Consider the following 27,219-nt stretch of genomic DNA (forward strand, 5'->3'; position numbering starts at 1 on the left):
AGAGTATTTTAAGAGGTGCAGTATGTTTTTGAGATTTTTCTGAGGCTTTATTGTCTTTTTTCTGCTGTGTGAGGAGTCTTTTCTGCTCTTGTAATCCATATGCCAGCTTGAATTATAATGTTATGAAAGTCAGAAAGCAAGCTACAGTCTGCCTGAAGGAGAATGGGGAACCTAAATTAGAAGGGCACAAATGTGTTTTGGAAACAGAACATTTTGTTGTGGGGAGTGGTTCAGGAGCCACGTGTGGCTTGTCAGGGTAATGGCTATATTGGCTATAATGACTCATTTTTCATATTGTGTTACTAAATTGGTTCCTGATTTATCTGTCATTTTATATTCTTGGCTTTAGGGCTTAGGCTGTAAAGATTTGCCTGCCAGAGAGCACCATGAGGCTGTTGTTGAATGGCAAAATGCACGTGTTTACAAAAAAAGACTTTTATAACATGGAGTGTTTTATTTAAAACTCCATGGCCCTCTGTAACACAAGTTATCTTTATAAAAACTTGTTATTAAATTATGATTTTTGTTTTACTTGATGTGAAATGTGGTGCTGAGTAATAGTTCTGATGATGCAGCGGTATCTTCGAATGCACTGCTCATCCTGGCTCGGTACATTGTTTTCATTGTCACTGAAAATCCAGCTTTGTATAAGTAGGTTATACTAAATGGATCCCATAAGTTTTGTGCTCAAGAAGAAGCAGTGCAGTATTCGTTGGAGTTTTCACATATGTAGCACTCGCTGTTTCCCAAACCAGGAGCTCCTCTTTATTGAAACTTCCACTCTTGTGCACACTGATAATTCAGTCAGAACGATCATCTCGTACCATCCAGAAGCAAAGGGAGAGGCAAAAAGGGATGACTGGTGAGGGGAAAGGAGCACTGGGAATGGTAGTAAATTAAACAGTATGTAATCATGAAATAACATTTTATTATTGGATCCAAACAGTGAAAAATATTATAAAGGACATTTTTGTTTTAATGTTACACTTTATAAATGATGACTCATGAGAGAGAGGGAAAGGGCAAGATGGGTCAGGTGAGATGTGTCACATGAGTTGTATAGTGCTGACTGTGATGGCTATTGATCAACAATGGGTAAAAGCTGAGCCGACTTGGGGGATAGATTGATGACATTGGAAGAAGCTGCAAGGCAACGGCAGACCCCTTACAACCTTCGCTCAACCCCCTTGGAGGCTGCAGATCCCTGGTTGAGAACCTCAATTTGAACTGTAACTGCCTTGACCCTTCCCAACATGTCTTTCTACTACCAAAATTGCTTATGAGAAAATTTTGTGCTTTGATGAGCGTTTCCATGATCAAATGGATAATTGTCAGATCTTTCCATCAAAGGCCAGAGTAACTCATTATGTTTTTGTGCTGAATGATAATTTCTTTACATTGTTCTTTATATTGTTGAAATTGGTCATTGATTTTTTTTTTCAAGGATACCTCAGGAATAACGTAATACTTCAATTCAGATTTTTAATTTGAACTGTTGTAGAAAAAATTAGAGTACAAAAAATGTTTGATGTTGGAAATCTATATTTAGTTATTGTTTATCTGGAATTGACAACTGTATTACCTTTGTAAAATCTTATTGCGGATAACTTGAGAGATATAATTTATAAAATGTTGGCTGATGGAGGAATCTGCCATTCTGTGTTTGCAAATCTTTTGAGGATCATATCCTATTTCATTAAATTGCATTCTGAAATTTGATTCAGAACACACTATGGCTGCCTACAAACCCTTTGAATCTTTTGTATGAGGAAGGAAGGAAGGGGAGAGGCACATTTTCACCTGAGCCAATAAGACGGAGGCTCTTTGTTCTCGCGTGAGAATCTAGTGGTGACAAGAAGGCGGAGTGTGGAATGCTTGCAGTGAACATTAGGACCTTCACTGACAGGCAGCAAAATGTTTCTTAGAGGGACTGCTGGTCTGACTCAGAAAGTGTTAACGTATGCTCAAGATTTGAGATCTCTCTGTCACGGAGCGTTAAAAATAAACCTCCTCACAAAAAAAAGCACTTTTGTGGTAATCAGCAGTATAGTCATGTTGTTGTGCTCTCTGGGTTTTTTGTTTGCTCCAGACCATCAAACCTTAGCCATAGTATTGTTAATTTTACAGTTAAGCACATGGACTCTAGATAATCCATTTTTTCACACAAGCAGTGAGTTCAAGTTCAATTTCGAAATGAAATTAAAGTTCTGTGAAGGATCTTGAAGTGGTTGAAGAAATAAAATTAGCATTTAACTTAATAGACTAAATATTAAAATCTTTTCATTAAAGGTAGGTTGAGGAACCAATTTGTAACCTACTCTTAAAGAATACTGTCCTAATTTATTGTTTCTTAGTATTGATAAAATTGTTCCATTTAATATTTAAGGGACTTAGTATAAACCAATCATCAATTAAGGCAACAGAAAATGAAAGTAATCAATGCACTTGACCTTGAACCACCCAATATTTGGCCAATAGGTACTTATACAGACATTAGCTATTTTATTAATTGATTTACACCTGACAAATACTGCTGCTGTAGCATAATCGAGTTTGAATATTATCTTTGGGCAGTTGACCTTATGTTGCTGCAAAAAAAAAGCTATTCAAGGTAGTTTATGATATGAACACATTGTTAAATGCATATGTTTCAGTGATGATTAATTTATCAAATTACCAAAACGTTTTAGCACATCCCAATTGCATTGTGGACTGTTAAAATCCCATTGCATGAGAATTTGATCCAAGTCTTATTGGCTTGGTTTCATTGCATATGTTTTAGAATGGACACTTTTGTCTCCAAATGCAAAGGACCAATTTGGTTTTCTTCCTTTTGTGGATTTGTGACCCAGTTTAACCTTTTAGCCTTCTGCAAAAGTGGGGGTGGAGACGGTGGGAGCAGGTGACTGATGAGCACTGTCACTATAGCCAGCGCACAATATACATATTACTTTAAAACACAAGTCTCCTCTTCTCTCTTCCTCTCTCTTCTTCTTCCCCCCCCCACCCCCCTTCTAAATGAATGCAAATATCCTGGACTTGCTGTTTGCTGATAGAGCTTCCAGTCAGCATGAGCTTTGTTGATGGGTTAGCAGGCAAAAAAAAACGACAGAGGAAATCCAGAAAGGAAATTCAAGGCTCTTAAGTTGGTAGAAGTTGAAGGCTCAGTAAGAATTTAAATCGAAAACTAAACCCCCGGTAAGCATTACTGGAACAAGTAAACCATTTTTTAGAAACTTTGCTGCTAAATTGAACTGAGCTGTAGGCCTTTGTTGTTGTTTGCCAGCATAGCTTTTGTGTGACGAGAGTGCTTCAATCCAAATGAAGGCTGTGGGGTACTTAAAAAAAAAAAATAAATTTGTCAGTAGATTTAGAGCAAGGGCTACAGATCTAACCTTGAAATAGTATGTTCTGATGCAATTGCTGAATCATTTATTTTGAATGTTGCAATGTTCATTAAGGACAAAAATGTGTAATGTTTTATAGTTATTGTTTAACTCCAGTGCCATTTTTTGTCAAAAAAATTCTAGATTGTAACTTACTATTTTAGAGAATTTACCTTGACTGGAAATATGACTGGAAATTCAAAAAAGGCTTAAAAGATACAGTTGCTTTGAAATGCATATTGGTCTTTGTTCTAAATCAAGTCTTTAACAATTTTATTAAAGTTTTATTATCTCTAAAATTGTTATAGCTTAACCAATTGAAATTGTGTTTTATTGTGAGAGCGGTGTTGCTTTATATATAAAAAACACTGACATTGGGGTAAGATTAACTGTTCTTAAGTGTTGACACCAAAACAATTTTTTTTAAATTTTGTTGCTGTGTTCTTAAATACTAGTCTAACTGATACAGAATTTTTAATGGGCTTTTGTTTGAGTTGGAGCAATAATACCGTGTCTGGAATATTTCAGATGTGCAATCAATGCTGTTTCATGCATGTCATTTAATACCCAATAGTGACCAGCTGCCACACATTCAATTCTTAAATAATTAGATCTTTAACATCTACATATTTGAAAAGGGAAGATAATGCTCTGTTATTACTGCTCACCAAGATCATAGTTATGTCAAAAAAGATGTTCTTGGCACTGCAGCATTGGCTTAAAATTTCAATAATCAATATTTTTGTTGCTTAATAACTTTATTTAATTGTTCCCCTCCCAATCTCTTTTATCCAGGCTTCATGATTTGAAGGATTTTTTCAGTTTATCTGTGAAGTGTTTATTTTCCAATAGGAGACAGAAAATATGGCTACTGTTTACTGTTCTCCCATTCCTCTTGGTGGTTGCTTAGTAATAGACATTGGTTTATCTTTTCACTGAGCTAAAATGCTGTTGTTTTTAAATGATTTTTTAAAGATAGGCAGTACAATTGTTTAAATTAAATTTTTTAAAAATATTTTAAGTAGGGAAGGAAAGCTGTTTCAAAGTACATTTTACTAGATTGAAAATGGGAAAATTGAGCCATTCACAGTGTAGTAGCAAACCGTGTATTTTGCTGAAACAAGTTCTGAGGGATGGGCTCCCTGGCCAGTGAGCTCCTTAGCACAAGTGGAGCCATGTAAAGCTTGATTTCCCCCTATGGAAATCACATCCTGGGACCCTGATTGCTGCCAGCTAAAACAAATGCGGGAAAATGATTGATAACTAAAAGCTTTGCAGTGTTGCATGTGGTGTAAGAAAAGCTGGCATGATTACACCAGAGATATTAGACCTTACCCAGGTCTTGTATTGACAGATCAAGACTAGTGACCTGTCTTCAGGACCTCTCCTTCACAATCAAGAATTTGAGTTAAGCCACCTGCTCCAGGCTGACCTGCAGATAAATTCAACAACAGGAGCAGCTTTTTGCAGCTGTAAAAGTTAGCAATGCATTAAGCTTTTATGCAGCTAGATTCTTCTAAGCCACTGCAGAAAACATATGCCACATCAACAAGTTTACTGCCCATAGATGCATCTTGCAAATGACATGTTTTCAGGAAACATCACTTTCTCTGTAGAAAGGAAGCACCAGCTGAACAGAACTTATAACTTGGAAAGGTTCCCAAGAGTTCAAGGTGCCATGTGGCCATCTGGTAACACTATTTGCTCTGTGTCAGACGGTGTGGGTTCAAGTCCTGCTTATGGATAAGCTTACATAATTGAGGTGATATTTTAGCTCAGTACTAAGACAGTGCCGTATTGTTGGAGATGGCAACTTTTGCATGCATCTATTAATTCAGTGGGAGGAATGTTTGGTGGCAGGGTCCTGTTTTTTTTAGTGGGGGACCCATGGTGGAGATAGATGCGCATCTCTTTATGGAAGCAACATTTGGTGCTATTTCTGATAATACTATAGCTGCCTAACTTCAGTGGATGGTTTTGGAAAGGTGGCTTGTTGCCCACAAAGCTGCTTCAACCATCCCTTCTCTTGCTGGGTCCTGGCTGATGCGAATTCCTGCAGAATGGGCAGGGATCTGTGTGGGAACAAGTAATGGGGTACCACTAAGGGGTATGAAACATACCATCAAAAGTAGTTATAAGCTCATCTCCCAACCTGTCCATTCTGATAGAGACCTCTGTAAAATAGAGTCTAAGATACAGTAGTCCATAAGAAAAACTGTCTCGTTTAAGACCTTATCCTCAGGGGCTCCGCTTAAGATAGCCATGGAGTTGCCTTTGCACTTAAATGCACTGGAGCTCTTTAAATTTATTGCTGTTATGATGTTCTGGAGCTCTTTGAATTTATAGCTGTTATGTTTGCTGTAGCGCTGCAGAATTTCTAACAAACCCTCACTATATGCAGAAAGATGTCAAAAAAAAGGCCCTTGTTCATCCAACAATGCTGTTATAAAGCTGGGTGATCCATACAATTGAGGAATGTCTGGAGTTGGCACTGTGGATTGGTACCTCGTTCCTCTTCTGTCATCTCACCTTCCTCTTCACTTGTGTTTTGTTTGGTGCACCTTCCTTTAACTCACTGTCTAAATGCCCAAGGTCACATGTACACATAATGGTCCTGTGCAACGTGCAATGTGTGACATAACAGGTTGTAAAATGCTACGGTCATCAGAACCACAGAGCCTGCCACTTCATCTTGGGAAGGCTTTACAAAATGAGAAATTGCAGACATGTTACAATGATATCAGGAAGGAATACCTTCTAAAGGTAAGCTGCAAGGGTACTGTGTGCCATACTATTGTTTTCCAAAATACATACATTACTGACTACGTGACTGAGTATGGGAACAATTAAGCTGATTGTCTCTTGTGTGGTATTACTATGTCATCATATTCCAAGCCACACCCCCATCCTTGACTGAATGGGGTGAGGGGTTGGGGGGCAAAGATTTGTGGTATACTTCCTGATATGAAACAGCGGTAGTGGGGAGGTTGCCTTCTCTCCTTGGTTCTCTCTTGATGGTTATGTGATGACTTGGTCTAAAAGTCCACATAACAAATCCAGACTTTGGGAGAACCATGCAACAGCTACCTGTGTGTTGAGTATGCATCTCTCTCATATTTGTCCGTTGTAATGCAGCAGACATGTAATTTCTGATAGCTTTGTCAGTTTGCACAGCATCCCAGAAGAGAGATCTTCAACAGTGAGAGTCATTTCACTGCCACGCAGTTTAATTGACCTTAAGGCGTGTATGATAAAGGTTAAAGATTGTCTTCAGGGTTGCATCGTACCTCCCTGAGGGCAAACCAGATTTGTAACTTCACCATATCTTCTCGGTAATAGTGATAGTCTGCCTAATTTAGCGCAAACTTACCTTTGTATTTTCTTGGCACATTTTTCACCAAGGCCTTTGTATTTTCCCTTGCATCTGTATGTACAAAATATTAGTGTTTTCTTTCATGACAAGTTGCAAAACTTGAAAACTCTTCCATCACCTAGCAGCATGGGTTCCCTGTGCCTATTCCATACAGGGAGCCTGTGGAAATAAATTGGAAGCACTGACTTTCTAAGGGCAACATGGCCAGCCTCATTGCTTCTGGCTTGATCCCAGAGCAATTCTGCAGGATCAACTCATTTTTTTCATCTTGGCAATTTGGTAGATTCTTGCAGATGAACAGGATAGTAGATTGGCTTGAGTTTATTCACGTCACCTTTTTAGCATTTTATCTGAAGGAAGAAATACTTTATGTTGTTACACTCAAATTGCTATTAATAGCTTGATACAGTAAAATTGTGTTTTAATTTAGATAATCTGATTTTTTTTAAAAAGCACTCTTAAATGCATTGCTTTTCGCATTTTATGAACTTTAAGGCAGTTGATATGTTCCTATTCCAGTAACAAAGGGGGATGCAGCTGTGCCTCAAAAATCATGAAGATTGTTGATGTAGTATAACAACCAGTATAAAATCTACTTAAAACTTGTATATTAAACAGGGCATATCCAATATTTACAGATCATGATTTACAGATCGACATGAAAGTGAGATTTATGTACTGGGTTTTACAAAATTTTAAATCTTTTTTACAGAATATGTCTGTATCACAAATATTTTTGAAATGCTACTTTGCTACATAAACCATAGGAAGGATGCTGAGATTTTAAACTACCCTGAATATATCCCACATTTAAGAGACCACAAGTTTAATGCAGATTGATGTATGATTGCCACATGATCCTTGAGATAGTTGTATAGTCTGAAACACACATTCACTGTTTATAACATGCATTCTTGAGTTAAGATTATCTTCTCTGGGGATGCTTATTTCCTTTGACTTTGAAGGAACTTGTGCAGTCATCAGTATAGTTGTTGCAGGTTTTAGAACCTCCTGGTGTCAGTTTTATTTTGTATTTCTAAGTCAAAACCCTCCATCCAGTACATAAGTTTTAAATGACTGCAAGAATTACGAGGCTGTAACCTTTCAAATAATAATGAGGAGTCAAGGTTGAATTTTTCCTAAGTTTGATCAGAACCTCAAAATTTAATTATACCTTTCCAATCTCTAATGTTATAGGTTTTATGTAAACTTCATGATTTGCAATTAAACAGGATTGCAACCGATAATTCCTATTCTCCAACCTCCATTGACAGAAAGATTCCAAGGTTAGCATCACCATGGATGCAGCCAGTTAAAGTCAGTGCTCACATGTTTTAGGTGTTAATACCAGCTGTCTCCTGTTTCACAAGATTCCTTCATCTTGCCATATTGATAGACGACAACAATTTGGAGCGTGCATTCAGTCTCATCTGTCATGTACAGGTGGTTAGATGAAGTTCCATGCATGGTTCATCAACTTCTTTTGGCATTGTGTTTTCCTAGACAGTTGTAAGTGTTTATTGTTCATGCATATTTTGTCCTTCAAAAAATTATTCTGTCAGTGAAACTCATCATTTTGGAGCCCTGCCCAACATGCAAAGTTGCTGGCCACCTCTTTGTTGTTGGTGTAAATACTGGAATGCTTTTTTAAAAATGGCTTGGTTTCCAAGTCTTTGCAAATGATTAAGTTTTTGAGAAAATTTTAAATGTCATGCACAGTTTAGTTTTAAATCGATCAATACTGGATTCCAACTTAAGTGTAACATTTCCTTCTGTGTTTTTATATCAGTTCAAGGTGTTAGTAGTACACATGAGTTTTGAAAAAAGGCAGACTGGAAAGCTGATCGTAAATACAAGAAATTTAATTACAGCTAGATTGAGAAAAAATTATTTCCACCCTGATCTGATGTCTTGGTGAATTTCTAATAAACACGTTAGATGGTATTTTTAAAGCTTGGCCAGGACATGGGAAGAACTCCACTTTTGTTTTGTAAATTGTCATGGGATCTTTTACTTCTACCTGAGAGAGAAGAATGGGCCTCAGTTTAAATTTCCTTCAACAAATGGCACCGCTGAAAGTGCAGCACTCCCTCAGTACTATCAGCCTAATTTATGTGTTCAAGTCTTTGGAGTGGAGTTTAAACCTGTGGCTTCCAACAGGGAGGCAAGAGTACCACCACTGAGCTTAGGCTGGCGCTAATTGCCTTCACATATAAATATCACAAGGGTGGATAGAGAAGAGGATAATCTTAATAGGCAATGTGATGGATGTTTTTGTTTCTTTTGAAAGATAGACATTTATTATACATCAGTATTATTGGATTTATTATAGCATTCTTTTTTACGTTTCTCTTATTCTCAGTCTCAATTCCAAAGAGTATTCCTGCTACTCCTTCAACCCCTTCCAGATTGACTAAACGCACGATGCAGTCACCACAGAAATCTGATGAGTTGTCAAATCAGAAAAGTCGGAAAAGCATAAGAGGCAAACGACCCGGGCAATCTACTTCAAAAAAGAGTGTACCATTGCAAATCAATTCGTCACTTAAATCTGATTCCACATCTGATCCATCCAAACCAGTGAAAAGAGGAGCAAAGCCTGGAGTCAAGGTTTGTTCAAACAGATCTAGTAACATAACTGAAATGTTTCTAAACCTATTACTGAATATTTTGTGTTTTTAGTGATATTTCACATTGTATTATGATGTATGGATTGTAATTTATCTTCAATAATTATCTCCCTCTTAAGAAATGGTTTTTCTGGTTGCTAAATGGAGTTAAATGTGTATTTGAACCAATTGATATTCATGTGGTGGAAAATTGTTAATTTCTAAGTAATTGTAATATATTTGGAAAAAGTGAGTGGCCTCAACATGCTATTGATGCTATACCGGAAAGTCACGTTATGTGACCCATTAAGTACAGAACAGCTCAACTAACTTGACAACAACCACAGCGACTTTTATTTTATATAGCACCCTTAATGTAATAAAGTATCCCAGGCCACTTACGGGACGTTGCACAAGCACAGCCTTCATCAACAGCAAATAGCTGTGAAAGAAATGCCACGTATTAAACCAGAATCCTTATTACAAAAAAAAACCATACACCTCAATGAAAATTGACTTGCAGCAAACGAGCCAGCGTTAAAATAGTTCCTATAGGCCAGCATTTCACCATAGTGGAGAGGTTGATCACAAGTCTCCCCCTATGCAGTAGTAAAGCAAACTTTGTGAGCTGTAAACCTGTAGGAAAATGTATTTATATTTAACCTGTCATCAATGGAACCCCTTTTGAAAAAGACTTTAAAATCAATCTGGTGGTAAACAGTCAATGCCAACCCACCTTACTCCCCAGTGGAATGATACCAGACCCATTGGGCTGAATTTTACACGCCCCTGGCGGTGTGTTTCCTGCAGAGGTGGGGGAGGGATAGATATGCAAAATGAGGTGGGTGTTCATCCCAGCACCATCCCACTCACCCTAGGGCTCATCCCCATAATACAGGGCCATATTAAAACTACAATTTAGGGTCAGTTAGGCTTGTTATCAAGCCTATTGACTCTAATAATGTGCTGCCCACATCATAATATATTTGGCATGGGCAACAGAGGGGGGAAGTGGGGGCTGTTGCTCTTTGGGGGCTGTGGCTCTTTGGGGGCTGCCCTTTGCTGATTGCAGGGTTGGCCCCCTTTAGACTGAAACACCTCCCCACCCCCCCAACTTTGTTTCTATCCGCTTTCTCTCTTAAACCCACTCTATTCCACAACGTCCCCGTCCTCATCCCCATCCCTAACACTCCCATAACCTCCCTGCCCAAGATCCTGGATTTATCTTCTCCAGGGATCCTAGGTCTTGGGCTGCACTCTTCACCTGCAGCCCCGGCAGCTGGCACTGATGCTGATGGAACTGATGGCCAATCAGAGGGGCGGACGTCCCATTGAGCCCTACAGTGTTTTATGGTTGCGGGGCTGTTTGGCATGGTGTCGGTTGGTTCTGGAGGGGGCATGCTAACTGTCTCTCTCTCTCTCTTCCCCACCCCCTATTATTCAGCCCATCGCTAAGAAAATCAAGGCAGTTATTCTGTAATGTGCGTGTTATTTATCTAAATGTATCTACAGAGCAGGCAGATCATCCCTGCAAGAAGGAAGAATAGTTCACTCTTATTCCCTGCTCGTGTAGTTTTCCAGCCTGCTGCCCATTTTGTCTTATCATATTCACCTTTCTACCTCTTTTTCTAATTTGTGTTCTCACATTGTACCCTCATCTTTCTCCTCCCTCTCTCTACCCATACCAGTTTTCTTCTGTGAACACCTCTCTACTTGACTGATCCTTGCTCCATGCCTGACCAACCCCTTCTCTCTGCATGGTAACATTGTTTATGAGAGATCCATTTCATTGTAGCGTTCTGTTCAGGAGATCTATAGTGTTTGTGAGCAGATCAAGCAACTATGCGTCTCTTCGATGAAGAGTGCAGTCGGGCATGCCAGGAGCAGCACCAGGCATACCTAACAATGAGTTGTCAACCTGGTAAAGCTACAACACAGGGCTACTTGCATGCCAAATATCATGAGCAGCAAGTGATAGACAGAGCTAAACGATTCCACAACCAATGGATCAGATCTAAGTTCTGCAGTCCTGCCACATCCAGCCATGAATGGTGGTGGACAATTAAACAACTCACTGGAGGAGGAGGCTCCACAAATATCCCCGTCCTCAATGATGGGGAGCCCAGCACGTCAGTGCACAAGATAAGGCGCTGAGGTGAGGGCCTCCATCACTGACCGCACCCCTCTCCCATCTCCCCACGGAACCTCTCAGGTTCCAGGGCTCCTGGGCCGCCAGCTCCGGTCCAGTCTCCACCTCCTGCCCAAAGCTCTAAGCATCCCGCACCGAGCACCCACTCGTGGTGAACTTACCTGTGGTTCTGAGCTCCCCGGCCAGAAATGGAAATATTGAAAACTTAACCAGCAACTAATGACATGAAGCTTGTCCAATCACAGGTTTGTTCCACCCTACCTTGACTGTCGATAGACTCACCTATCAGCAGCCAATGTAGGGTGGAATCAGCCTGTGATTGGATGAGCGGGTCCTGAGCATTTTTCAAAGTTCTGTCTGGGAAGTCTTAGATGGCTGACTCCAACAACATGGCAGGCTGGGTGAAAATGCCTCGGGGCCACAACCGGCCCACAGGCCGGGCCTTGGACAAGCTGTTGGCCTCTAGAAGCTGTTCCTAAAATGTGTACAGTAGTAGCAAGAGACTTCAAGTTCCACTGAAATCCATGTAATTAGTTTGTGCACTTGCAGTACTCAACTAAATAGTTGCAAGTTGTTAATTGTACTAATTGAACCAAGGAGAGTGAAATTCCTCAATCTGATTCCTTGAGGCAGATTTTCAAAGATAAAATGTACATTTACATTTTGTTTGAGAAAATCAGCATTATTGAAGTATCGGCGAAAATAAACCCTTTTGCAATAATTTACATGTGGCTTGTGGAAATTTTAAAGCTATGCTTTTTTACATTTCAGAGAAAGTCTCGAACAGCACAGAGCCCACATCCTCCCTCACCAACCACAACAACCCCTGAACCTGATATTAGCAGTCCCCAGGCACCTCAAGATGCTGCTAGTATTCCAAACACAACCCCATCAGTAATGTCCACAGGTAAATGCCTCTATTCATCTTTAACCAGTAAGCAAAAATAAACAAAAAAGGTTTTTTCCAAATTGACCAAATTAGAATATTGCATGGTTGTGGTTTTGTGCATTCAATCAAAAGTCACGTTATAGCGCTCTTGATTCCTCTTAATGATGATGAACATCATCTGAATACCCACTGATCAATTTTGCTCTTGCCATTTGAAACTGGGACAAGCATCCTGAGAATGACAATTCATTAAGCATTCAGAGAAAAGTTAATGCCTGATTGTTATATGTTTTTTGCAGTTCAGTTCATATCTGCTTATTTTTTTGAATTAACAGAAGTAGTTATATGATCCAAATGATGAAAATTTCATAAAAGTTTAATGGTGCATAACAAATGCACATGACTTGAGATATCTAATAACTTGGTATTTAATAACTGAAATGATTAAGCTACTTGATTGAACCCCAAGAAACCACAACTAAATGTTAGAAAATTATATTTTCATTTTGATGGATGGATTGTTCTTAATTTTGTGATTGCCGAGAAAATATTTGGACCAGGTGAATCCACGTATCACATTATTCTAAGTTTGATACTTGGATATTCATAGCCCAAGTATATTGAATGTCAGTTGTATTTTTGAAGAGAAGCCATTTCTTAATCTATGCATAATTCTCACTAGGATCAGATTTATGAAAGTTCATTAGGCTGTTGTGGGAAAACTGCAGATTAGTGCATTAATCCATCATTCTTCCTCAGCTTTTGAAGATATCCTCTGCATGGTATCTTTGTATGCCATGAAAGTGATCTCAAGCTTTTCAGTTGTTCAACTGTGAAAACTCATTGACTCATTTTACTTCTATATTTTATTTGTTGTAGTTTATTAAATGTTGCGGAGTAATGGAGTGAGTATGATTCAAAACTTTACATGACTGACTAAGGTGTTTAGGCTAGAGTGGTTAAATATCTGGCACAAACCATTTGATTGTACTATTGCGCTTGAAGTTTGGAATTTAGGGAATTTGTTGTAGTAGTGAAGTAGCACACTCCTCCTACTTGAAACCCAGATTTGAATTCATGCCAGACTGATGGGATGGAAATCCCGTGTCTCTGTTGGGTTTAAGGATCACCTGTTGAATGTTTCCTTCTTGCTCCTAATAAGTTGATTTGCTGCATCAAAGTACAAAATGGACATTCCTATTCAGAGAAACCAAAAGGATGGAAATTGAGGAAAAATGTATGCTTATCAGGGCTGCTGTTTTGAAGGTGGAGATTGTTAAGCTGCATACAGGGAATTTTGCTCTGCATCTGTGAGCATCTAACCTGTTGATGCCAAGTCTCAAAAGCTGTTACATCCCTTACCTTGGGAAGCACAGAAATTACCCAAGTAAAACATTTAGAGGGTAATGGGTTCAACCAGCACTTATTATGTAGCGTGTGCTACTAGTTAATATAACTTGTTGACTAGATTAAGCTGAAGCAATATTTAATAGCAGCTATTTTGTTACAGTTTGTGTGTACGTTAACAAGCATGGAAACTGTGGACCGCATCTGAATAAAAAAAATGTTCAGCAGCTTCCAGATCATTTTGGGCCTGGTCCTGTGCCTACAGTGCTTCAACAGGCTGTACAGGGCTGTGTTGATTGTGCCTACCAGGCTAAAACAGTCTTCTCGTTTCTTAAGTCTGGACATCATGGTGGAGAGGCAATAACAGGTGAGGGGATAAAGCTGCTGCATATATCCTTTCCTTACATTTATTTAGAGATGTTGGTAAAGAAAGGTTTATTATCTGAATCAGAAGAAGAGTCATACGGACTCGAAACGTTATCTCTGTCTCTCTCTCCACAGATGCTGTCAGACCTGCTGAGTTTTTCCAGCATTTTTTGTTTTCGTTTATTATTCATAGTTTGTTTAAAAGTGATTTTATCAAAGGAATGCTGTAGATTGCTTATATAAATATATATAATATAAAAACTCTCAATTTCCCCTGAGAATTTCTGTTGCAGTTGAAAAAGTGCTTTTATATCCCCCCTTTCATGAACTCAAAATGCCTTATAGCCAATTGGAAACTTTACAAATAGAACCATAGAATGGTTACAGCATAGGAGGAGACCAATTGGCCCATCATGTCTATGCCAGCTCCCTGTAAGAGCAGCTCACCTAGTCTCACTCCCCCGGTCTTTTCCCTGTCATCTTGCAATTTTTTTTCTTTTCAATTAATTATCCATTTCTGTTTTGAAGGCCTTGATTGAATCTGCCTCCATCACACTCAAATGTAGTTGAAGTAAAATAATTTTATAGAAGTGTTTTGTAAACTTGATTCTATTGAAAGTAACAGTCAAACATACTGTATCTTGCATCTGTTCTCCCACATTCCCAAGGTGGAAGCAGTTGTAAGTTGCTAAAGTTACAAGACAATGATTTTAAGTACAGATAGCTCAGCAATGAATACCAAATATTGATGTAACCTGTGTGGATTTGGTAGGCATGTGACAGGCAGTCAGGAGGTGAACGTGACTAAATTATGAGAGCTATGGAAGGAAATCTAGCCTAAATTCTGTTAGATACTGATTGTACTTTATTTATGGATGAGATTTTGCATGAGGTCATTAAGTTAACTTGCTGTTGAAAGCCTTTGTTGGCAATCTTTTTGATCAAGCTTAAACTAAATGTTGGAATGAAGACTCAATTGATTACCTGTAATTTTATAAATTAATCTATTGCCAACCGTGAGATTTCCACTTTATTCAACTTAAAGGTTCACTAGATCAGTTAAAATTTTAAACTCAAGCTGGGAATATAATTTTATCTTACCATGGTTGACAGTTTTACCACAAATTAGGAGGTACATGTTCATTATCATGGGTTTCAATCGCATAAAACAAAACTAAAATAGTTCTTGATGTGGCACAAAATTGAGATGTCATTTTTAAATTATTTGTTGCCTTTAAATTATTTGTTCTGCACCTATCCATGTTAATTACATTCTAAAATAATTTTTGGATTGTTATCTTCAATCCCTGATTCTGCAGCAGAAGTTATGGGGCTGAGTGGAAGTCTTTCATGGATTCTATGCTACATGTAGGCTGCATCTTAACCCACCCGAAAGCTGTCTTGTCCTTAATTGTACTCGTGTTTTCCTAAAACCTTTCATTTCACCATCAAAGATACAACTTGTTATCTTTGAAACCCTTCCTCTTCCATTTGCTTTCTAATGTATATAACCCACTCTAGGTTTCCACCCAACAAGTTTAGCAAGCTTTCACTTTCAGCCTAACTGAACCTTGAAGTTGGTTGAAAGTGACAGAAAGCATGGCAGATTCTTAAAACAGAGCTGAATGAGGCATTAAAAAGTGAAGTTCTGTGTAGGTGAAAGCAATACCCTGCGAGAAAAGAGATGTGGAAAGCCTTTTTTTAAAAAAAGAGAAAAGTTGATTAAAAGAAAATTGGAACTTTGCAAGATGTTTATGTTCATTGTTTGAAACAGTAATGACTTGTTGACTTAACACAAAGGAATAATTGAAGGTTATTTATGCTTCATTGTAAAGCCCTACTGTGGCTTTGTTCACAAGTATTCATCCCCAAGCTACCAGTGTACAGTTAAACTGTTATTTTGCAATTTATAGCGTCAATGGCTAGAGAGCTGAATTGCCCTGCTGGAGCTCCTTATACTTCCTGACTCAACCCACATGGAAGTTTTGATTGCAAAGCTAGTGTGTTTTTAAAATACCACTTCTGCTTGAAGTTGCTCAAATGTTGCTACGTCAAAGGCACTGTAAAAGCACAAGTTATCATATATAAGATATAACCTCACAGGGTGCCATTTTGTCTGTACACTTTCGGATGAAAACATTTTTTTGTGTATCCGAAGTTCCAAATGGGATCAAAAGCTCTTCAACAGATCTTCTCTCCCAGAGTTTAAATTGGCATTTATTTATTTAATATTGTTTTCTAGAATTCTACCTTTTTTCCAATCCAAATTTGTGATATGTAGTCCAAGATTGTAACACACTCACATTCTCATTTTGTTAACTTTCCCATATAATTTTGAAACTTAGACAAGCAACTGGATATTTAAAAACAAATCGAAGACTCTGCAGACTATTGTAAACACAGTGAAGTAATTTTTTAAGGTTCTGTAATGGATTCATATTTAATTTATTTCTTTTCTCTAGTGGTATGCTAAAATGTTTTGCACTTAGTCCAAGAAGCACTCTACTTTTTTTCTTTTTCCTTTTGTAGCCACATTTGATGGAGAGAAACATACTGTGAAGCTTCCATCTGTAAATAGTGTCTCATTTGTGTTGAGATTTCTGGAGAAACTCTGTTACAGTCTGCAGTGTGAGAACCTCTTTAGCAGCCAACCTTTCAGCCCGTATATAGGTAATGCACACAGTCCAGCAGAATATGAGAGAGTTAAATCAGGTAAAGAAGACGCGATTTCAATTAAAAATAAAGCTATTATTACTTTACATGCAAACTGTAGATATTGTTAATTCAAATCTGCACAATGGCACCTCCAGCACTTTATTTAGTTGGTTGCAATTTTTTCCTGGAAAGCGAAAAGTGAAAATATTGCATATGAAGTGAAATCTGGATCAACAAGTTCAAGTACATTTACAAATACTAGTGAACTAATTACATCCTTACCATTCATATTTTCTTCTTTACTTTTGCTGGGATGGTAGGGAAGAAGGAAAGCTTTACTGATTTCACCCTGTTTCAGCTTTGGTTTATGTGATCAATATCTTCTTAGTGTCCCTATCTAGGTTTCTCCTTGTCTTGTCATCTTCATCTACATCTGCCCATCTCAGCTCTTGAGTTACAATAGTGCTGAGTTTTGGAATGCCAGGTGTTGGCAATTATTTGAATTCAGTGGAAGATTATTAAAGCTGAGCATACATTTTCCAACCTGAGAAGAAACTCTTAAGTATGACATGATTAATTCCTTGAAGGAAAGGTTGTCAGTCTTAAGCGGTGGTGTTGATTCTCTGGATATAGTAACAACGTATAGATAGGGACATGAATAGGCTCCTGAGTAACTGCTAAATGTTGACCACATGTGCCCACCATTTTGCTGAGGTGACAGTGGTACAGATACCAAACAAACAATGTGTTAATGAGCAACACCACGTTGGGTTCAGTTTCCAAGCATTTTAAACAAAAATGTCCAATAGGAATGATTTACAACTTTAAAAGTGCTATGATATTATTCATTGTATACATACTAAGATTTAACACTGGAATAAAGGCAATTTGAACATATAGAGGCTGTAGGGCAGTAATGAGACAATATTGGTGCAGTGTAAACTGTTGTTGAAAGTTGCCTAGTTTTTAACAAGTTCATCCGCATATAAATTGAGTGTTACTGTATGATGAGGCCACTGTTAACTTTGCCTGCACTGCATCTGTTCAGCCAGCTTGAATTGAGTTGTATAATTGAAACAGCAGTGTCTCATTTTAATTCTGTGGGCTGCTCAAATTAAGTTCATTGTTTTTGTTGTTCATTAGATATAATGAAAAATACAATTTTAAAGGTACTTATTGTTCATGGAGCTGGATTGCTTTTGAGTGTTTTGGAACTTAAATGAGAAATGTTCATCATAGTTAAAAAATAGAACACTTTTTGAGATTTTATAACATAGGGCACAAAAGAACATCTCTGCAATGTGCATACATGATTTCACTGAGGATGATTGATCATTTGGGTGAAAAAGTACAGAATGGGACAAATTATAGTTATTTGAATTATGTCAGAACACTGAAATCTTTTTTAAAACATAATGTTTACACTGAAAGCCCCAAAAGATAGGTGATTGGAGCCTTCTAGTCCAGGATCATTGGTAAATTAATGCTAAACCTTGTACCAAATCGACAAAATATCTAAGACTATAGTATATGAAAAAGATACATCAAATAGTGCTTAAGATAGAGCATGTCAAAAAGTTGGTGTTGACGGTCAGAGTTCAGGGTGAAATCTGTGATCACTTAGTCCAACGACGGCAACCTGGGGAAAAAGAGATTCCTGGAGTCTGTATTCTCCTACTAGTCCCTGTTACAGTCACATGTAAAAGGATGTTCCAAAGTCCTGAAAAACACTGGACTATCTGTAAACTGTCATAAACAGCACGGAAAATGAAACACCTACTTGGGGAACTGTAACCTGATGCAACTAAAGATGTACATAATCCCTTCTGTTAGCCAAAGCTTAAGCAATCAGGCAGGTTACCTTGGCAGCATGGCCTTTGCAGAATTACTGGAATGTGATATAAAGAAAAAGTTTAATAAATTGGCCAGTGTCAGGATTTAAGGAAATCTTGACAGAAAGTTCTGTCGCTGATGTTGACCAGGCTTCTTCAAAATTATAAATCAAATTATGAGGATAAGGTAACCGACTTATAATCTAAACTTTTATCTAAACTACAGAAACAAAACTTTCCACCTTAACTTTTAGCACAACTGAAAATCACATGCTATGGTATACTCTACACCGTCCTTTAAGTAGACATTCAGTTCTCCTGGAACCAATCCAAAGTGATTTTTATCTCCCCACGGTTTATTTCTGTTCTTTTCTCTTTGCAGCCTGGGAGTTTTTAACCCCAAAACTGTTTTCTATGGTGAGGGTTTTTGAGATCCTCCCTCTAATTCAAGCTCAGCAAATTTTCCAGCCTCGTTCTAAATCCTCATGAATTTGGTCTTTTCAAGGCTAGTGTGAGCTCGCACCCACATTCCTGTGCGATGAACCATAGAGACTGGCTGCCTCCAGTTGTGTTCTCTCTCTCTCTCGGATCCTGGCAGGCTGACTTGTCTGTGAGTTTCAGGGGCATCTTTTGGAAAGCTTGTAACCCGATTCTACAAGTGGCTTCGTTTGGACCTTTGCCCTCTCAAAGTCCAGCTCCATTGCAATATAAGTCTTGTGCCCAGACAAAAGTGCTAATTAGCTATCCTTTATGCTCCCATCTACATTCTATCTTGAAACTAAATAGACAGTTAAGGTATAACCATTTACAAAACTTCACATTCATAATACCTTCCTGGGATCTACGGAGACTCATAGTCTATCCACTGTCGGCACAGATGCTTCTGCCATTGTCTGCAAGTGTGAATACTTTGCACCTTCTACCAGTAAAACAGCTGGGCTCTTCTTTAACCATTAACACTCAAACTACCCAGGTTTACTGTCAGCAGATTTCATAACAGGGCACATGACCTCCCTTATTCCTCCATTTTACCCCATATTAACAATACAGTCCCAAAACATGCCTTATGAACTTGTGTTTATAACAAGATTCCTATAAACCTTTGAAAAAAAATGACAACAAATACCCTTGGAGAAAGTTCCACTCAACTTGACTTTCAGATGTGTAAGTAGGGAAGTGTTTTCAAAACAGTGCCTATATGGAAGTGTAACACAAGTGGAAATATGTTTGTTACTTGTCAAAAAATGACACACTGTACTACTGACAAAGATCTGCCACTTTCAGGCTTCCTTCCTTAGCCACTGTGATACCACCTGCCTCACGGAACTCTTTTTTTGGCATATAACAGTTAATTTTTCCCAATTACCTTGAAAAACATTTTGAAGTGAGAGTACTTCCTGTACACTCCCTACTAAACAGGGGAAATAATACTTTCATACATAAGGGTAATTTTTTTTTTGAGGTTCTGACCCAGCTAAGATTGCAGAGTAAATTGGACAGAAGGGCAGATTGAAGATTAAATAACTGGTGAAGAGAGTGCCACACCTACCTCTATATCTGACTTTCCAATGAACACCACTATGAAGCAATATCTTGTGTCAAACAGCGAGTCATGGAAAATTTATCTCCTTAGTTGTTTGTATGTGCCCTAGATTTCATTTTAGAAGTTGCTGGCTCAGTTTAAGCTTTCAAAAGAAAAACTGTAGATGATGTAAAATAGTTCATGATTCTGAAGCAAAAAATAGATTTATCAAATTGGTCTTTCCTTTATCCTACATTATTGGTTAATTAGGTGAATGGCTGAGATTTTATTTTCTATTTAAAAAAAAAAATTACTAATGTAATATACTTGGTGACCAGCAATGCAACCCTTTCTCTTAGCCAAAGAAGAGACGTTAGAGCCAGCCACACTGAACAGGGGATTGAAACGATTTCCAAAGGAATCTCCACCGTACACTGCTCCCCTCTCTCCAAAACTTCCTAGAACAGAGTCTCATCCTTCAGAAGGTACTGTATAGCTAATTGAAGGTAACCCATTATTTGATCCCTTAAAGCATTGAATAAGGAAGTGGATATAGTTTTAAAGAAACAGTGTCAGTGTAAGTACACTTGGCTAAATCATAAATATTCCTAGCCCCACTTTTTCTGTACTGTGTTTTTGCTAAATATAGTAAAAAGGCTTCTTTTCCCATGCGGAATCCTACATAAATTTTAAGAGAAACAAGTAATAGAATAACATGAGCCAAGGAACATTCCTTGTGTGCTCATTTCATCTGACTGGTGGCACTACCATTGATGTACTTTGGTGTTTTACCTGAATATGTAGTAATTTATAAATATTGACAGACACTGGAGTGGAGAGAAGAATGGCTAAAGTTGGTGTATACCTCCACCAGCCCCATTACTTGTCATAATCTATTTGATTTTAGTGCTGCTAGGCTGAGAGGGGCAAAAAAATAACTTGCTGGTTGATGTACCAGAAAATGAATGGCTTAGAAAGATAGGCTTGAATACATTTTAAAATATATCCTTTGTTTTCATGTTTAGCTTGTTTTGGCAAATTTAGTGTTTACAAGCTTAGAAATTTTTCAGTTATCAGGTGATCTCTGCACATTGTGAATTTAGCCTTGAATGAACTTTCCAAACAAGAGGTACTGTGCTGTAAATATTAAGCTGAAATAGATTTTTTTATATTGCATATGGCTTCCTCTTTTGTATATACGTACTTATGTGCATACACAAATATTTATTGATGCATATATCCAACAAGTATTGCATTTATTTTGCGATGTTTCGACACACTGCAACTCTGAAAAAGATTGAAAATAAAACTTTTGGTAGTTTTCCTCCTGTGTTCAAAACTTCTTTTGATGTAGTATAAGTAGTACTTGACTCAATTAATTAATGTATGGTACACCATTTAGTTTCAGGACAAAATTACTTCTTGTGTTCAGTAGTAACTCGTTTTAAGAGAAAATTGGAGTGATGTCTGCAGAGAGTTATGTTGTAGGATAAAATAAGGGAAATCAAATAAATTCTGGTGACTGGAGCTCATATTGGGCAGGATTTTCCCCTCATCGGACGGGCGGGGTAGGTGGGCATGGGAATGGCCGCAAGACCGACTACTGCCCGTGATCGGGCTCCAACCTCCAAAATGCACTCTGAGCCTCAGCGCTCCTGGGAGGAGCGCAAGCGCTGAAATGTGCACATGCACGGGGGAGCATGCACTTAAAGCTCCCTGAAGGCGCAAAGCTGCTGTCACATGAGGAGGGAGATGTAAAAAAAGGATGTTAAAAAAATGTTTACAGTAACCGTTGGAAACCTCATCCTGCCTGTGGATGAGGTTACGTGAAAAATGCAAAGGCCGTCTGGCCTATTTGCCCGTCAACCAAATGGTTGAGTGGGCAGCGAAAAATGCAACTTAATTAATTGCTTAAGGGCCTCTTAATTGCCGCCGCTTGTGCGCACCTGCCGACCAAAAGATTACGAGTGCGCGCGATGATGTCGGGGCGCTCGGCCGACGTCATCGTGCACTATTTTGCTCCCGTTCAGGTCTGTCTGCAACATTCATTGATTTGTAGGGAAGCCTTTAACCTGACCTCAGAAATGGTGATTTGCTATTCTTGACCCCCAATTCCCTTCCATCTTAGAAGTAAATAGACAGTTTACAGCACAGTTGTTTACAGGCCGATACCTGCAGCACCTTTCTGGGACTTTGGGAGACTCGGGAGTCTACCCATTGTGAATTCAGACTGTTGCCATTGTCTCTAAGTATAAATACCTTACACCTTCATCCCAGTAAATAACCTAAGCCTTCCTTTGACTTATAACAATCAAACCAGCCAGGCCTATTGTCAGGCAGACTTCACAACAAGTCGCATGACCTGTTTAATTTTACCTTAAATTTAGCAACACACTCCAAAACATAACCTTATAGACTTCATAAATGTAACAAACATTTTTGGTTAATACTTGTCAGCAGGTAGACATGATCATATCAAGATTGGTAGTGGTTTTCTGCTCCCTAAAAGAAGAATGAATCCAAACCAATTGGTATTTGCATTTAATTTTAGTTGTGGAGTCAGATCATCCATCATAGTGTTCAAACGATAAATTAGTTCTCTAAATGACTCAGCTCATTAAACTGGTGAGTTTCTGAACCATAGAAGTCTGCAAATTTCAATGGAGGTGTGCTGGGGTTGGTAATGTTACCCCTGGCGTCCCTAAATCAAGGATGGAAAAATTGGCCAGAGTTCCTGCTCCTGATCACTTTCCAGTTAGCCCTGCCAGGAGTGTACCCTGGGAGAACACAGGATCAGAATAGGGTGTGATTCCCCCCACCAGCTGCTGATGCTTATTGTTAAAGTTGGCACCATTTATTTGCGACACAAGTGGGTTGGAACAGAGTTCTGATTGGTCCCATTAGAGGACAAGACAAACTCAACAGTTTGTCTGGAATGTATAATTTGATCCAAAACAAAAACACATGGAAAAAATCAGCAGGTCTGGCAGCATCTGTGGAGAGAAGCACAGTTAACATTTTGAGTCCGTATGACTCTTCAACAGAACTAAGGAAAAATAGAAAATGGGTGAAATATAAGCTGGTTTAAGGGGGCGGTGGGATAAGTAGAGCTGGATAGAGGGTCAGTGATAGGTAGAGATAACCAAAAGATGTCACGGACAAAGAGGTGTTGAAGGTGGTGATATCTAAAGGAATGTGCTAATTAAGGGTAGAAAGCAGGACAAGCAAGGTACAGATAGCCCTAGTGGGGGTGGGGTGAAGGAATCGAAAAGGGCTAAAAGGTAGAGATAAAACAATGGATGGAAATACATTTAAAAATAATGGAAAGAAGTGGGAAAAGAAAAATCTATATAAATTATTGGAAAAAACAAAAAGGAGGGGGAAAATCGGAAAGGGGTTGGGGATGGAGGAGAGAGTTCGTGATCTAAAATTGTTGAACTCAATATTCAGTCCGGAAGGCTGTAAAGTGCCTAGTCAGAAGATGAGGTGCTGTTCCTCCAGTTTGTGTTGAGCTTCACTGGAACAATGAAGCCAAGGACGGACAGGTGGGCATGAGAGCAAGGTGGAGTGTTGAAATGGCAAGCGACAGGGAGGTTTGGGTCATTCTTGCGGACAGACCGAAGGTGTTCTGCAAAGCGGTCACCCAATCTGCATTTGGTGTCTCCAGTGTAGAGGAAACCGCATTGGGAGCAACGAATGCAGTAGACTAAGTTGAGGAAAATGCAAGTGAAATACTGCTTCACTTGAAACAAGTGTTTGGGCCCTTGGACGGTGAGGAGAGGGTAAGTAAAGGGGCAGGTGTCGAATCTTCTGCGGTTGCATGGGAAGGTGCCGTGGGAGGGGGTTGAGGTGTAGGAGATGATGGAGCAGTGGACCAGGGTGTCACAGAGGGAACGATCCCTACGGAATGCCGCCGGGGGGGTGAAGGGAAGATGTGTTTGGTGGTACCATCATGCTGGAGTTGGCGGAAATGGCAGAGGATGAACCTTTGAATGTGGAGGCTGGTGGGGTGATAAGTGAGGACGAGGGGACCCTATTATGTTTCTGGGAGGGAGAAGAAGGTGTGAGGGCAGATGCGTTGGAGATGGGCCGGACACGGTTGAGGGCCCTGTAAACTACCGTGGGTGGAAAACCTCGGTTAAGGAAGAAGGAAGACATGTTAGAGGAACTGTTTATGAAATTGGCATCATCAGAACAGATGCGACAGAGGCGAAGGAACTGAGAGAATGGGATGGCGTCCTTACAGGAAGCGGGGTGCGAGGAGCTGTAGTTGAGGTAGCTGTGGGAGTCGGTAGGCTTGTAATGGATATTGGTGGACCGTCTATCACCAGAAATTGAGACAGAGAGGTCAAGGAAGGGAAGGGAAGTGTCAGAGATGGATCATGTGAAAATGATGGAGGGGTAGCAAAATTAATAAATTTTTCCAGGTCCAGATGAGAGCATGAAGCAGCACCGAAGTAATTATTGATGTACTGGAGAAGGAGTTGTGGAAGGGGGCCGGAGTAGGACTGGAACAAGGAATATTCCACATACCCCATAAAGGGACAGGCATAGCTGGGGTCTCCTCACCGTCCAAGGGCCCAAACACTCATTTCAAGTGAAGCAGCATTTCACTTGCACTTCCCTCAACTTAGTCTACTGCATTGGTTGCTCCCAATGCGGTTTCCTCTACTTTAGAGAGACCAAACGCAGACTGGGTGACCACTTTGCAGAACACCTGCGGTCTGTCCGCAAGCATTACCCAGACCTCCCTGTCGCTTGCCATTTCAACACTCCACCCTGCTCTCAAGCCCACATGTCCCTCCTTGGCTTGCTACATTGTTCCAGTGAAGCTCAACGCAAACTGGAGGAACAGTACCTCATCTTCCGACTAGGCACTTTACAGCATTCCGGACTGACTATTGAGTTCAACAATTTTAGATCATGAACTCTCTCCTCCATCCCCACCCTCTTTCCGATTTTCCCTCCCCTTTTTGTTTTTTCCAATAATTTATATAGTTTTTTCTTTTCCCACCTATTTCCATTATTTTTAAATATATTTCCATTCATTGTTTTATCTGTACCTTTTAGCCTTTTTCGATTCTTTCACCCCACCCCAGCCCCACTAGGGCTATCTCTACCTTGCTCGTCCTGCTTTCTACCTTTAATTAGCACATTCCTTTAGATAATATCACCACCTTCAACACCTCTTTGTTCTTTTGTCTGTGACATCTTTTGGTTATCTCCACATATCACTGGCCCTCTATTCAGCTTGTCTTGTCCCACCCCCCCCACCCCCTTTAAACCAGCTTATATTTCACCCCTTTTCTATTTTCCCCTAGTTCTGTTGAAGAGTCATACGGACTCGAAACGTTAACTGTGCTCCTCTCCACAGATGTTGCCAGAGCTGCTGAGTTTTTCCAGTTATTTTTGTTTTTGTTTTGGATTTCCAGCATCTACAGTTTTTTGCTTTTATCTTGGTGTGTAATTTGATCATCCTACTGCAGAGTAATTCAGCATTCTCTGCAATGAGTAATTCGATCCAGTCACTGTAAGACAGGCAAGCAGGCTTTTGAGCTCTGTGCTGCTATGATTGAACAGTATGACCAAGGAAGGTGCAAATCATGTGAGAACGATATTTTAGTAGAACATACAAAATAGAGCTGTAGTTAACTTTGTGTAGAACTTCTGATAGGGCTGTAATTATAATTATAGTTATCATTGGTTGGTAAAATATAAAAGATTTTATAACCTAATTACATGGAGGGTAAGAATAGTAGCATAGTTGTAATGGTCTTATTGGATAGTAATCCAGAGACATGGACTAATACTCCGCAGACTTGAGCTCAAATCCCATTATCTAAAAATGAAGTGTCAACTTGGTGTAGCTACAACACAGAATTAAATGCAGGCTTAAGCAGGGTGCTGTAGACAGAGCTAAGCAATCCCACTACCAATGGATCAGATCAAAGTTCTGCAGTCCTGTCACATTTAAATAACTAACAGAACATAAATAGGAGCAGTGAAGGCCATTCAGCCCTTCGAGACTGCTCCACCTTCCAATGAGATTGGGTCTTCTACTTCACACCATTTTCCCATGCTATCCCCAGATCGCTTGATGTTTTTAATGTGTAGTAATCTGTCCAATCAATCTCAGTCATGAACATGCTCAACGACTGAGCCTCCACAGCCCCCTCGGGCACAAAATTCCAAAGACTCACCACCCTCTGAGTGGAGAAATTCCCCCTCATCTCAATCCTAAATGGCCTGCCCCTTACCCTGAGCCTGTATCCCCTGGTTCTAGAACCCCCAACTAGGGGAAACATCCTTCTTACAGGGCTCGACATGGTAGATGCAAGAATTTTATAAGTTTGAATGAGATCACCTCTCATTCTTCTAAATTCTAAAGAATAAAAACCCAGTCTATTTAATCTTTCATATTGGACAATCCATCCAAATAATTAGTCTAGTGAACCTTCAATGCACTCCCTCAATAGCAAGTATATCTTGCCTTAGGTAAGGGGATCAAAACTGCACACACTGCTCTAAGTGGGGTCTCACCAAAGCTCTATATAATTGCAGTAAGACTTCTTTACTCGTAAACAAAAATCCTCCTGTAGTAAAGGCAAATGTACCATTTGCTGCCTTAATTGCTTGCTGTACCTGAATGTTAGCTTTCAGTGACTCATGAACAAGGACACCCAAGTCCCTTTGAAGGTTTACACTTCTCAGCCTCTCACTATTTAAGAAATATTCCGTGTTTCTGTTTTTCCTATAAAAGTGGATAATCTCTCATTTCTCCACATTGTATTCCATCTGCCAAATTTTTGTCCACTCACTTAGCCTCTCCAAATTTCCTTGAAGGGTCTTTGCTTCCTCTTCACAACTCTCACTTCCACCTAGTTCTGCAAACTTGGAAATATTACATTTAATTCCCATATCCAAATCATTGATATAGATTTTGAATTGCTGGGCCCAAGCACTGATCCTTGTGGTACTCCACGAGTCACCGCTTGCCAACCTGAAAATGACCCATTCATTCCTACTGTTTTCTGTCCGTTGACCAATAATACATGTAGTATATTCCCCCCAATCTCATGTGCTCTAATTTT

General features: G+C 39.3%; 1 protein-coding gene across 6 annotated transcripts in view; it reads left to right on the forward strand.

The window, feature by feature from the left end:
• Nucleotides 1-27,219, forward strand: part of scml2 (Scm polycomb group protein like 2) — a 172,658-nt gene that overhangs the window by 111,196 nt on the left and 34,243 nt on the right. For 4 of the 6 annotated variants that reach the window (XM_041211747.1, XM_041211749.1, XM_041211748.1 and 1 more), the window contains exons 8-12: nt 9,122-9,369; nt 12,289-12,424; nt 13,917-14,120; nt 16,649-16,831; nt 20,488-20,613. In XM_041211747.1, the coding sequence (XP_041067681.1) occupies nt 9,122-9,369; nt 12,289-12,424; nt 13,917-14,120; nt 16,649-16,831; nt 20,488-20,613 (897 nt within the window). The remainder of the gene's footprint in view (nt 1-9,121; nt 9,370-12,288; nt 12,425-13,916; nt 14,121-16,648; nt 16,832-20,487; nt 20,614-27,219) is intronic. The other 2 variants (XM_041211751.1, XM_041211752.1) reach the window with 2 other exon arrangements.

The sequence above is a fragment of the Carcharodon carcharias genome, chromosome 18 (genome assembly GCF_017639515.1).
Source record: "Carcharodon carcharias isolate sCarCar2 chromosome 18, sCarCar2.pri, whole genome shotgun sequence".
Taxonomy (NCBI): domain Eukaryota; kingdom Metazoa; phylum Chordata; class Chondrichthyes; order Lamniformes; family Lamnidae; genus Carcharodon; species Carcharodon carcharias.